This window comes from Trichomycterus rosablanca, chromosome 17 (assembly GCF_030014385.1).
Source record: "Trichomycterus rosablanca isolate fTriRos1 chromosome 17, fTriRos1.hap1, whole genome shotgun sequence".
Classification (NCBI taxonomy): Eukaryota; Metazoa; Chordata; class Actinopteri; order Siluriformes; family Trichomycteridae; genus Trichomycterus; species Trichomycterus rosablanca.
In genome coordinates this window covers 17,379,114-17,393,954 of record NC_086004.1, presented here as the reverse complement: position 1 = coordinate 17,393,954, position 14,841 = coordinate 17,379,114, and the positions used below count along the sequence as shown (strand labels likewise).

General features: G+C 40.1%; 1 protein-coding gene across 2 annotated transcripts in view; it reads right to left on the bottom strand.

The window, feature by feature from the left end:
- dennd2b (DENN domain containing 2B) overlaps positions 1-14,841 on the bottom strand; it is an 89,285-nt gene that overhangs the window by 49,609 nt on the left and 24,835 nt on the right. For both annotated transcript variants that reach the window (XM_063012455.1, XM_063012456.1), the window contains exons 2-3: positions 12,179-12,280; positions 7,017-8,258 (exon numbers count right to left, since the gene is read on the bottom strand). In XM_063012455.1, coding sequence (XP_062868525.1) covers positions 7,017-8,258; positions 12,179-12,258 — 1,322 coding nt within the window. In that variant the 5' untranslated portion in view covers positions 12,259-12,280. The remainder of the gene's footprint in view (positions 1-7,016; positions 8,259-12,178; positions 12,281-14,841) is intronic.

The following is a 14,841-nucleotide window of genomic DNA, read 5'->3' as shown; positions in this document are numbered from 1 at the left end:
GGTCTGTTACAGCTTCTAGTGATGTGATGCTTTATAGCACTTCACTGTGAGGTAAAGTTATGAATTTAAATGTAATCTGCTAAACTAAGGACTGGCTCACTGAACAGATATTTGGAAGGATGATGGATTTGGAAAGAAAAACATTTCATTTCATTCCCAATAAAATTATTACTGAGTAAAATAAAAATACAAATAAAGGCGCTCGAGTGGAGTAGCGGTAAAATACGCCAGCCCACTACTGCTGGGATCCAGGGTTCAAATTCCCTGAAGTGCCAGCTGGTCTGGCATATACTGTACATACAGTAATGATTGTGGAGGGTGGACGAGGCTCTGTGAAAGAGTCGTGTCCTGTCCTGGATGCATTGCGGCCAGTAATTCTGGGGAAACTGGGTCCACCACAACCCTGAGTAGGATAAAGTGGTGGTAAAACTTGAAAATTAAATTAATTTAAAAAACTGGTAAATAAGCATTGTCTTTTAAATAGGTAAAAAGTGTACTGAACCATATACAGTTTTAATCACAATTATTAATAGCAAAAATAACCCAATCAAACAAAAAAATTTTTTTTTTAAACATCACAAAGTGCAACTTTTAATGACTACTGCAGTTTCAGAATTATTCAACCGCATCATGACAATTATGTTTAGTACCTAGCAAAGCCCCTCTTTGTTGGTATGACCTGCCACAAACATAATGCATAGCCAGACACCAGTTTCTGGCAGCGTTCCTAAATAATCTAAGCTAATTCCTCAACGGCAATGGCCTCCAGTTCTCTAATATTCTTGAGTTTGCATGATGCAACCACCGAAGATTTTCTATGGTGTACAAGTCAGGCAACTCTAACTGTCACTCCAGAATCTTCCTGGACTTCTTCTGAAACTAAGCCTTGGTGGACTTTAAGGTATGCTTGATATCATTGTCCTGTTGAAAGCTCCAATGATGCCCAAGCTTCAGCTTCCCTTACAGAAAGCATGATGTTTTCTCTAATGATACTTGAATGAATCCATCTTGCCCTCCACGTGCTGCAGGTTTCCAGTGCCAGAAGAAGCAAAGCAGCCCCAGAGCATCAATGAGTAACCAACCTGCTTCACCGTTTGTTTAACAGACAAAAGTACTAAGTACCAACTTGATTGTATTCTGTAAATATAAACATTTTGAGTCCTGCAAAACACTTAAAAATCATACAGGGGCTAATTAAAAGTTTATAATTTATAGAATGTTTAATTTGCACGGTTATAAAACTAAACATAAAATAACAAACATGATTAAAAAAGGACTCAACAAAACCTCAATCTGATCACTGCCTTGTAAGAAAAAACTTCATGAGAGAACATACAATAATTTTTTAAAGCATAATTGCAAATACATAAAATTGTGAAAAGACTAAATGTGAATAGAATCCTTAACAAATCGCAGCCTGTGTAGAGCAAGAGCAGAAACCACTGTTGAATGTGCCTAACCTTTGAGGCATCTGATGGCAGTGCATGAGAAACAGTCATGCTACTGTGATAAATATGGCCACAAGGACTTGGTAGTATCTTTGTAACTTAACGTAATATACTGTTGGATAAAGAAATGCAAAATGAAACTTTATTACACAAAGAGAAAACCATACATCAGCTGTATGCAGAAACTCTACTGAGTTCTCTCGGTCCAAGCTCATTTTATATGGACTAAACAACAGTGAATACATGCTGTCAGATGAATCCATGTTTTCCTTATTTTTAAACAATGGCTGTCAAGTTATTTGTGCCAGAGACAAACTAACCAAAAAAAAGAACCATAAAATAAAGGTACAAACAATGCCATATGTTATTCTACACACACTATTAAAATGTGGCTTCCTGGACACATTGTGCATGTGTTTGACTGGCCTGCCGGCAGTCTAGATCTGTCTCCTAATTAGCAAAATGTCCCAACTTTTCCTGGAAATTGGATGTGTACAATGAAAATGCTATAAAAGTGCTGCCATAGCAAAGCAGGACAATAAGGGTGATGTGGTGGCATGGTCACAGATTTTTTTGACAAAAAATGACAGTCCTACTGATGACAGTAAACTGGGGCCTTTAACTACTAGTCAAGTAAAATATCAATATCAAATGACCAGTACCACTGACTGGAAAATAATTTGGATTCAAAGCCCAGTCTTGATACCTCTAAAAAAGGTCCTTTAAAGATACCTCTGATAACTGAAAAACATGACTGCCTATAAGAAATATGTTTCTAAGCAAAAAGTTACAACAATCATCCTGTCAGGACAGCCCACACAATCTCAGGAACAGCTTTCTCAACACTAGAGGACATCTACCACTCCAGGTTCACCAGGATGGCCTACAAGATCATTAAGGACAAAGCTCACCCTCAATCTCTTCACACTTTTCCCATCTGGCAGATGGTACAGGACTGTGAAATCACAGACCACCAGATTACAGAATAGTTTCTACTCCCAGGCCATCAGGGCTCTGAACACCTGACACTCAATGGCTCTTCCTATAACCACCTGTCACCTCATACTCCATGTTAATATAAACATCTTATCAGAGATGTGTTCCCAGAACAGCCACCAATAAATAATATATAGAACATACATACAATTTGCAATATGAATCAAATAAATATATAAAATAAATACATTTGTGGGGGTAGTACAGAGTATAACTGTTTCTCTGTGTGTATGACAATAAACTCTTTAGTGTTGTTGAATCAAGCTAATCGATGCTGACCATCAGGCATCACGAGTCTGTGAAATAGCAGAGCACAAGCACCGTGTGTAACCATGCTGCCAGAAACAAAGGTCTAGTGTACATCAGAGGTTTTACTGCTTGGTGTGACCATTCCTCTTAGGAACAAGAATAAGTTCAACCCCTTGAAAATCTACTGGGCATGTCCTGTGTCAGGGCAAAATGCAGCCATGTATAATTACATGATTTAAAACAAAAGTAGTTAAGATACATTTACCAGGCCACCATCAACAACATTATCTATGCCTGTTAACTATGCAAGTTTAATAGAAATGTGGTGTCTGTTATAGTAGGGCAGCACGGTAGCTTAGTGGGTAGTGCTGACACCTCACAGCAAGAAGGTCCTGGGTTCGATCCCCAGGTGGGGTGGTCCGAGTCCTTTCTGTGCGGAGTTTGCATGTTCTCCCCGTGTCCGCGTGGGTTTCCTCCGGGTGCTTCGGTTTCCTTCCACAGTCCAAAAACATGCCACCAGGCTAATTGGAAACACTGAATTGTCCTATAGATACCTAGCCGCTAGACGCACAAACCAGTGCCCAAGCCCGGATAAAAATAGGGAGGGTTGTGTCAGGAAGGGCATCTGGCATAAAATTTTGCCAGATCAATGCGGATCATGATTCACCGAAGAGCCGACCCCGCAACCGAACGGGACAAAGGCAGAGAAAGAAGAAGAAGAAGAAGAGTGTCTGTTATAGCAGCAAAGGAGCTGCTAATGGGTTTGAAAGTAATTTTTTAACAATTTAATGGGCAGGTGTCCACATACTTTTAGCCACATGATGTATATTTTGGTTCAACCAATCTGAGTTTTTTGTGTGGTCAGAAATGACAGGTCAATGGTTTAAATTATGGAGGTTTATCTAGGAGTGTAGACATACAGTACATCTAATTACATATCTAAATGCAGTAGCACAGACATAGAAATAGAGGACAAGATAATAAAAATAAAAGAATTAGTGAATAAATCACAGTCATATTTACTTATAAACCTAAATTAATATGATCAGCTGTGTTTGTTTTAACAGCATTTATATCATGGTGATGGAAAAGTCTAGTTGTAGCACTTTCCAGATGTTTCATTGACAGCTGGAACTACAGTACAGGTGCGTCAGTCAGTAAAACTACGAAATCACTTCAGGTTTCGAGAGAATGACTCATAAGTCATGGTAGCAAATATCAGACATGGATGAATAGCATTAGCAATGAGAAACAGTGGGTGCAAGCGGAGGGTCTTTGTGGTAACATGCTGATGTTGATTCACCTAATCTCGGTAACTGTGCAAAACGTGAATATACCACAAATACATTCACTATAAGTATGAATCAGCTACCTGTTAGACCACTGTTAATCCACTCCTAAAGCAGTTCCAATGCACCCAGCATCAGTGACAATTGTTTATAGTATAGTTTTTTTTCTGCTGCTGTTTTTGTGCAGTGATTGCCAATATTTTAGCTTTAACTAAATGTTTTGGTTTTAAGTTTTGCAGTTTTGCTCTGTCCATAATCTGTTATTGCACAGAACAGTGTTGCTACTATACAAGTTTTTAGTTGATACAATGTCACAACAAAAATATCATTATACAATAAAGTATATTTATTATAGAATTCAATACAATTCAACACAAAACAAAGTTTTTGGAAGAATTATTTATGAATATGCATGGTCATGAAGCATACAACTATCAACCATAACATTAAAACCACCTCCTTGTTTCTACACTCACTGTCCATTTTATCAGCTCCACTTACCATATAAAAGTGACTGCAGTGACACTGACATGGTGGTGGTGTTGTGCTGGTATGAGTGGATAAGACACAGCAACGCTGCTGGAGTTTTTAAACACCTCACTGTCACTGCTGGACTGAGAATAGTCCACCAACCAAAAATATATCCAGCCAACAGCACCCCGTGGGCAGCGTCCTGTGACCACTGATGAAGGTCTAGAAGATGATCAACTCAAACAGCAGCAATAGATGAGCGATCGTCTCTGACTTTACATCTACATAGTGGACCAACTAGGTAGGAGTGTCTAATAGAGTGGACAGTGAGTGGACACGGTATTTAAAAACTCCAGCAGCGCTGCTGTGTCTGATCCACTCATACCAGCACAACACACACTAACACACCACCACCATGTCAGTGTCACTGCAGTGCTGAGAATGACCCACCACCCAAATAATACCTACTGTGTAGTGGTCCTGGGTGAGTCCTGACCATTGAAGAACAGCATGAAAGGGGGCTAACAAAGCATGCAGAGAAACAGATGGACTAGCTGAGCTAAATGCCTTGTCATTTGAGTACATGACATTGTGTAAGTAACTATCATCAATAAACAAGCACTCAAGGCAAAAAGACTAAAATAGCATACTGTTTCCTCTCTTCAGTGAGCTGAATTGCTTACGCAAATCAGACATCATACAGTACATTCCTTCTTAACATAACTGCAGCTAAATAACCCAGAATTTTTTATTTGTTTTCATTTTTATGTTTACCACCACTTCAGAGTCAGAGTCAGAGTCAGAGAGGTTTTATTGTCATTTCAGCTACATACAAGTACATATTGAAACGAAACAGCGTTCCTCTAGGATCACGGTGTAACACGGTACAAAAAGTGCAAGACAAAACAGTGCAAATACAACAATAATACAAAAAATCCTATAATAAATAACTACAAAAGATATTCCTAATTATCCCTAATCTAAACAAGTAATTAGAAGACAGGACTAAAGACAAGTGTTAGTACATGATGGTGAATAGATGGTACAATGGTTCATGAGGTAGTGACATGTTGTACATTAGCAGCGTAAAATTGGCAATGCAGATAAGGTGCCTAAAAAGTAGATATGGTGCACTTTGTCCTGATCAAGGTAGCACTAGGTCTAGTTTCCCCAGAATCACTTCCCCAGCCAATTGCAGTAACACATCCCAGACAGGACGTCAATCCGTAGAGGGGCTTCAGCCACCCCCCTCAGACATAGATAATTATGTCTGTATGTAGACACCCATGAACGTAGAGGCAATGTAATTTTTTGTTGCTGCTTATACACCCCACCACAGATAAAGAAAAATTTTCATGCGAATGACAGTCAGTGCTACAGTGTGGTTCCGCTTGGCATGCTGAGATACTGCTGTTGATGACCTGTTGTTGCAGTTGGAAGTTTATGATAGTATTAGCTACATCAGGCACTAATGTCCGTTATGAAGGACAGTGTTAAGTAAAAAATAACTTTCAGCTTCATAAAAAACTAGTTAATTTTTCTAAGATGCACTGTTGAGCCATAACATATAAAATATCCATCCTCTATCCGTCCTCTTTTTTCCATGCATGTCGTCTTTGGGGACCTAAAAAATGCGTCCGGCCGCAATTTCTAAATCACCAGAAATGTCCAGGATTCAGTTTTTGTAGTCTGCACATGCTATTCTGTGTAGTGTGTTTTTTGCACTGATTTCACCTTTCTCTTGAGCCTTCTAAAAAAAATGCCCAAGCACAAATAAAAATTCCCAGAATTCATCTTCGTCCTTGGAAAGCAGAATGCTGCACAGTGTCTAATAAAGGTTCTAGTTTAGCAAAACGCAAAACTGCAACTAAAGGAGAGAGAGTTTGTCAGATAAATGAACTATTTTGTGAGATTGGGTAATTCAGAAGATGTTACTGCTGCAAAGGGAGTTTTTGCATTTTACACAAAGCATCACAACAGCTACAGATCAATGGACCGCACGTCTGCCTTATTAAAAAGTCTTTCTCTCCAGTGCCGAGACCTTGCTCTCCAACTTCTCGGTTCGAAACTCGGCGCTGCCACCAGTCGGCTGGGTGCCATCTAGTGGGCATAATTGGCAGTGCCTGCAGCAGACACGTTTCTGCTAGGGTGGGATGATCGGACTATGTGGGTGGGGTCTTCAAACGCTGTGTAAGGACCCTGATTGGCAGATAGAGAGGCGCCTGTGCAGAGTGCATAAATAAAAAAGGGTTCCGCTAGGGGCTGCACGTGGGTCTGAGGAGGTGTAAGCAGCAATATACCCACCTCAGCTGCAATCAGGGATCCCCCAGCAGCGTAAGACAAAATGACTATGCTAAATTGGGAGAAAATGCATAAATGAAATAGAAAAAAAGTCTTTCCCTGATTCTGAAACAGGATAAACATTTTCAAATGCACGTAAAATAGAGGTTATTGTCAACCCCCCCCCCCCCCCCCCCCCCCTTCCCCCGGAACTTAACCCATGCAATATGATCATCCTAATATAAAAACAATTTGCAGAATAAAAAAAAAGAAAAAGTCTCACCTATGTTGAGCTCTCTTGAATGAACTGTCAGTTGTCTTCAGGTCTCGTTTCATTATTGAGCCTGAGCTGCAGGAAAGTGGACCACAGGTGTCAGTGCTGGGAATTAATCCATCACCAGGTGAAGAGTCTTTGTGGTTTCGATTGACATCATACTCAAAAGTGCGCTTGGGTTTAGGTAGGGGGTTGATAGGGGTGCCAGATGATCCCTGTGCTGATGATGGTTCTGAACATTCAGACATAAAGGATGTTACACTGTACCTTTGTCTAAACTTTGAGAATCTTTCGGACCCATGGCAAGTGTCTGGTTCAGTAGCCACAGAGCAGATGCTGCTCCGCTTACTGCCACAGGTGCTGTCCAAGTCATCCAACCCGCGAAGTGTCGAAATGGTGCGAGCCTTCTGGCCGGACTTGTCCAAGCCATAGCAGTTGCTAAGATACCTTGGAGGAGCATGTGAAGGACTTTCTTTTAAGGCTTGCTCAATCTTTTGTATCCGGTTTAATACAGCAGATGTCTCCTTACGAGGATGAAGAGTACGACGGACAATTCCTGACGTCTCTGTTTTTGAAGTTCTCCTCTTCTGAAACCGTCCATGACTCTCTCTGTCTGATGTCCCTTCTTCTTCCTCGGTCTCTGGATAGGAGCACTCAGAAAATGCTGTACTCATCCTCCGCATGCCCTTAAAGTCAAAGGCCTTTTCACTGCAAGGGGAGGACAAGAGACTGGGGCAGCCTTCACTCCCACCACCAGGCCTCTTGTCCAAGCAAAGACTCATCCTAGGCAGTGCCACATTCCGACACTCCCATTCTGAGATCTTCTTACGGATTGTAGCAGATGAAGTGCCAGTTCCAGGACGGCTAATTGACAGGGTGCGGGTGTGACCGTGTTTGCCAGAAGTTACTAAGGAGAGGGTACTCCAGCTAAGAGCTCCAGGGTACACTGCATCGCCTGGTGGACCCCCTTCCTGTGGTTGGTTCTCCTTCTGCTCTTGCTCTTCTCCACCTGATGGTTTGTAGATACTCAGCCTCTTATCCAGGCAACCAATGCTCTTAGCCTTAGTGAGCCTACTTTGAAATTCAGACTCAGTCGAGAGTTCAGAGCCACTGTGCAGGCGGGCAGTCTTGAGACTCCAGTTTCTCTGAGAATGGAGCTTTGTGTGACTGGCTTCTTCTGTCTTATTAAGCTGAGCGTGACATGATTCTTTTACAGAAAGAAGAATAGGAGGTGGAGATTTAGACAGGCATCTGAAACAAAAGCAAAAAAGCAAATTAGTCTCAAAGTCAAAGTAGAAACTCTACTAAAACAGTCATACTAACAACGTCGTGGAACATTAGAGACCATCAGACCATTAAGGAGACAAATGTAAAGCTACACAAACCTATTATTTGAATGATATGAGAACTTGGGTGTGGAAAGGTTAGTCTTTATACCTCTGGCCACAGAAATAAAAAGAAAGCAGAGGAAGTTCTACAGCCTGAATACAAATCAAATAATATGCAACATTAGCTGTGCTAACAATCAGTGGAAAATACTATAACAATTTGATATGATTGGCAAAGAAAATCACAATTCAGGCTTTTCCCATCATTAATATAATTCACATTTAAATAGACCTCACACAAAAATCATGAAAAACCATCAAAAATAATAATGAACCTACTGCCCTCAGGCATTCTCTTTAATGTTCTCTCCAGCTTTTTCTCATCATACTTCTAGTCAAATTTTTTATGAGACAAGACAGACAATACTCACTACTGAGCAGTGGAGCTTAATGCTGGTGACCTCATTTCTGCCTCTACAAAAACGCAAGCGCTTTCACAATCATTTCAAAATTTGCTAAGCCTTTTCTCCATAGATTCCAGGAACTGGGACTTGACTCAGCCCGTACCTTTATGAGACAGCCAGATCTGATGTCACAGCAGCAGTTAGAATAACAAGTGCAGGTTGGGAGGAGGCCAGGACTGTGATCATCAGTGCACGTTGAGACAGATTGCCTAATACCTCATCATCAACACCCTTTTCCTGAATGTAAGAGTTCTCTGACAACTGAAATGCTTTATGTCTAGTGAAGTCCTATTATAATGATGTAGAGGTTTCTTTTAATAATTACCTCCTAGTATGACTTTGCAACAGCTGATAAGCTCAGTCAGACTGTCCAATGTGATTATTTACTGTATCTTGCTTACAATTAATAATCATAATGGATCATATTGGTCATAATGGATCAAGGGGCAGTGAAAGCTCAGTGGTTAAGGTACTGGACTAGTAATGAAAAGGTTGCTAGTTCAAACCCCACCACTGCCAAGTTGCCACTGTTGGGCCCTTACCTCTCAAATGCTCAAATTGTATTCAGTTGTAATTGTAAGTCGCTTTGGATAAAAATGTCTGCTAAATGTCACAAATGAAATGCAAATAAAATTTGTAGGAATTCCAATTGCAGTCAGCTTCTTAAAGTGCATGGCAGCTTTATTAAAAACCAAAAAGGCTATGTTGCTGTTTCCTTGAATCACTGCATAGTGATCTCAGAAAATGTAAGGTATCTGCTTGACTTTAACAGTAAAGTTTAATATAAATAAGAGGGCTGGCTACTTAGGATGCCTTGTGCTTCAGTGTATTGTTCATTGTAACTGTAAAGTTATGCACATGATCAGTGACAATACTTAAACAGGTTGTGGTGTTTAAATAATCTTTAATTAGTAGTACAGGCTGACCAAAATGTTAAGACTGCAGAGAAACATAAAATTTATTTCTTACATTTGATGGATGCTTTACAATCGACTGTGTTTTAGATCAGGGTATGTATTTGGTGCCAACAGTTGTACAAAAAAAAGAGGATCTCTAGAATCTGGATAATGCCAGGGATGTGAAAGCAAAGTGCCGGCTACACTTGGATTAAGCGGGTGCTAGTCTAGCTTTCCCAGGACACAAGGGCAGGGGGTGACCATTTGCTATTTCCTGTTTCAGAGCCCTGAGTAAAGTATGGGTCTCTACTAACTCACATCAAAAGGCATACATAAAGCCAAGAAGTAATGGCCCTTGACTCATTTTAGCTCACCACAAATATGTGGATGCTGTATCTGTAAGACTTATTATTTTAGCTGTCATTATTCCTATGAGAAACACATTTGTCAAGTCTACCTACATCTAAATAGAGGAACCTACTCAGCTACCTACATTCTGTCCATTGACTGTGAATTAGGGTTATAGATTGAGTTAACTAATAGATAATTTTCTTTGGTTCTGCTTTACTCAAAAGACCATGAAGTTTTACTCTATTATAAAGTGTTTTTAATACTGCCAGAGAACAGCTGTTTAAGTGATGACTGTATTACAGAAACTTGTATTACAGTCTCCTGCTTGGTCATCTAAAAACATTAAGAGAGAAAAACAGCAACGGTCTTCAACTCAAGTATTTAAAACCACAAACCTTTAGAAATCTAATAATTAAGCAATAGAACACGAGAGGGAGTTATCGCGAATAACATCACGGCTGTGATTCGGTCGCAGGCACGAGCTGAAGGCGAGTGTCGTAGATCATCACAGCCGTGATGTTATTCGTGATAACACACGACCTCAAGTGTTCTATTGCTTTTATACAACAGTTTTATAAAATAAAGAAAGAAAATAAATCAAAGAAGTCCTGAATTTCATAATAAATATGCTTTAATATTGACAATACCTTCCGCCAAAAAAGTAGTTCCACAACGAATATAAAGTTTAACACTACAAAGCAGACATCCCAAGTTGCAAAAACTCATTTCAGAGAGGTAAGAACAAGAAGAAGAAGAGGGCGAGAACCTCCGAAGGGAAAAAAATAAATAAAAAACCTCTCGCACACACCAAAGTATTTGGGTAATAACAGAACTTTTATGAGCTGCTAACTGGGCTACTAAGCTAACTGTTCGCGTTACAAACACATTAAAGTTCCCTAAATAGTGCACTAGATTGTGTATCAGATCACGGATTTATGTTCCCTACATAGTGCACTAGATAGTGAATTAGACAATTGGTTATGTTCCCTACACAGTGCGCTAGATTGTATATCAGATAACGGATTTAAAACGAGATCGGGAAAAAAGGCTGTGTTGCCTGCGTGCGCGTTTATGTGCATGAAGCTTGTCGTTAATGGCAACGCGTCAGCGGAGTAATACGGTTATGGTGTGAAAAGACCGTGCTGTTATCACATACAGTATATCAGCACGGTTAGAAAGCTTCTCAACCAATCAGATTGTAAGGTCGGAACGAACTGTTGTATAATGATAAATAACTCAGTACTTAATAGTGTTATTAAAGCTACCATAAGTTTAAATACTGTTAAACTCAGGAACATTTATATTTAAGCATACCCTCTTTTCAGAACAAAAGCAAAAACATGCCTTTTGTGCAGCCAAAATATTAAACACCAAGACAAGGACTCCACAAGCCACAAGGATTATCCTACAATGTATCCTAGTGCGTCTCTTCCCCAGGTACACAGTGCGCATGTACCTGGTTGTCCACATGATCTTGGAGAAACCATAATGCCTTCAGCCAGTCTATTTTATTCCAATGCTCCAGTGCCTTCTTAGAGCATGGTCGGTAAGCTCACGCCACGACTGCCTGTGTGCATCCCTTACTATTTCGGAGCTACTTTGACCCAGACGTCTGGCCTTAACAATTTGACTTTTATTAAAGTCTCACTTAGGTCTTTATGTCTGTAAATATTAGCTACTATATACTAAGTGACAACCATCAGTAAAACATCTTACATATCCCTGACCGTGACATGCACAATTGTTATAAAATATTTATTTGTATGGAAATTTTTGGGGGGTGGTAAGAAAGTTTTGGCTCATCAGTGTACTTTCAAAATTAGTTGTATATTTAATCTTGTTGCCAAAAAAAAGTTACTGTATGATAAAACCCAACAACCTGTGAAGAGAATTAAATTAAATCATTGATAAGTTACAAATCTGCTTTGCCGTTGTTTCTATGGGGTGAGGGAATTTTAGCATCGCACATCATGCCGATTTACCACTTTGATTGGTTTTTACTGCTTGCCTCATAGCATGAAGGGCCTTGGTTCAATGTCCTACATAAGGACGGCCAGGGTTCTTTCATTGTAGAGTTTGCACGTTCTTCCTGATTTAAATAATCCTAAGCTAGCGTTGGCCATTATACTTACTTGTCGGCAGTCTTCTGCTGGCTTTTAGTTGCTCCTGCTTCCGCTTTGGGTGCAGCCTTGGAGTTCTTGTTGGCAGTCATCTCCTCTCTCCAACTGCCCACCCTAAAGTACACACCAAAAGTACATTATACAGTATTACCAAAATACTACCAAAAATACTATCTAAAACCTAATATGTTTAAAAGTATGTGGACAACCATAAGCTAGCAGGACATCCTATTCCAAAACCTATTGGAACACTGTCTACTGATAAAGAGTCCTGTCACCACAAAATGTCAAATGGGTGATGGTGGAAAGCTTCAAGTTTCTCAAGTGTACACTCTCTATTGTTGCTGTAAACATCGGCTGTATTGACAATCTAACACAGTTGTTAATTTCATCGGAAAAAAGTGAAATACAATTTGATACGGGTACACACAGGCACGGGAAGTGGTTATATCAGCTATTGATGAATGATGGTCTCTTGATGCAGCATCGTCTGAAACATTGCCTTTCACACACTGAAATTCCTCTATATTCTTTGAATCATATAATGATATTATGAACTGTAAAGGGAGAATTATGCAAATTCTCTCCAGTCTCAGTTTACGGAACATTGTCAACAAAAGCGTGAGAAAATTATCACAATGTTTAAAAACAAAGTGGAGATCCTCTGCCCATCTTTGCTCCTCAAAGACTCAAAATTTGTGGACACCATTTTTGTTCCAAATCATGATTACTATCACCTGCTGACATTACCTGTTTGAAATCACATTATTATTTAGTTTTTACTTAATTGCTAGCCAACTTTTATTTTTAATGTGTTGCAGGCCTGAAATGCAGGAATGGATGTACTGTATATTAACAAATCAGTTTAAGTTTACCAGACCAAACATGATAGATATTGGGTTCATACTGTCTGCAGTGAAATAAAAGTTAAAGTAATTGTGAGAAACACAGCATTTTGTATTTGCATATTCCATACTGTCCCAACTTTTTCTGATTTGGGGTTGTATATAATTCATATAATAAGTCCTAATTTTTTAAGGATTTGGTTTACATTTTTTTAACAGTTTCACCCTCACCTTCACACTACAGTCCTGATCATGTACAGTATTAGGCCAAAGGTGGCCAGATTTTAGAATACACACTTTGCTGTACTGTTTACAGAAAGTCAGGAAGCAAATTCTATTATTAAGATGTTGTAACACATAACTGTGCACCATGACCATTTCACAAGAACTGGATATAACTTCCGTTTTTGGAAGCTTAATCAAAGCAGAACGTTGAAATGCAGGTAGGACATGAGATTACTGATGACATTGCTGCCATGTAGTGAGGGCTTGATTATTCAGCACCTATAACAGCAGCTAGGAGAAAGTTTGTAGTTTTGTTGGTAACATTTCTTGCCAAGCAGTGATTACCTGCATGGGCTATTAGTTTCAGTCCCCCTGTGTGTGTGTGTGCGAGCATTAATTTTGATTGTGTTGCGTCACACTTCTAGATTCAGCTGGCAGCCAGCTTACTTAAAACTGCATGCCTGAGGTCACAGAATTATTAGCTAGTATCGCCACCCAGTATTGATTAGATCGGGATATTTCTTTTAAAAAGGAATTGAAAGAACAGAACAAGACTTTTCCACTCAAGATAAGTCAGTTAAATCATATTATTTTCTTTCATTTATAAGTCTTAAGTCCGGCACTGTGGCACCGTGGGTAGCGCTGTTGCATCATAGCAAGAAGGGCCTAAGTTTAATTGCCTGGTGAGAGGACCACGGTCCTTATTGTGTGGAATTGGTATGTTCTTCCTACGTCCGTGTGGGTTTTCTCCAGGTACTCCGGTTTCCTCCCACAATTCCAAAGACATGAAGACGGGCCAATTGGAGCTACTAAAAAAGCATGAGTGTGTGTGTGTCCTGTGATAGACTGGCGAGACCTGCCCAGGGTGTTTCTTGCCTTTTGCCCAATGAATCAGACCCACCGTTACCATGACCATTTACATTTACAGACCAGAATAAAGTGGTGGTAAAACACTCACTCACTTCCTTAACCACTTATCCAGTTAGGGTCACGGGGGGTGCTGGAGCCTATCCCAGCTTTTCTATTGGCACGAGGCACACAGTAACACCCTGGACGGGGGCGCCAGGCCATCGCAGGGCAGACACATACATACACGCACACCCATTCACCTATAGGGCAATGTCTCTCAGTGTCTCTGACTGCATGTTTTTTGACTGTTGAGCGGCCAGAGGAAACCCACGCAAACACGGAGAGAACATGCAAACTCCACACAGAAAGGACCCGGACCGCCCCGCCTGGGGATCGAACCCAGGACTTGCTGTGAGGCGACAGTGCTACCCACCGAGCCACCGTGCCGCCCGGTGGTAAAACAGACAATGATAAAATGACTCCACGAGCTCTACGATCTTCTAACCAGCTGCTCTTACCTATTCCACGCTCTCAAATGAGGTTCAAGGGTGACAGGGCCTTTTCTGTAGCTGCCCCAAGACTCTGGAATAGTCTTCCACTTTTCATAACGTAATTTGTTTTCTTTGGCATTTGACTCAATTTGTGGTTTTATTTGATTTACATGTTTATATGTTTATATGTTGGTGCGTATGTATATTATTTTGTATGTATGTTAATTATTTGTTAAATGTTGCATAGTTGAGTGGTATTTATACC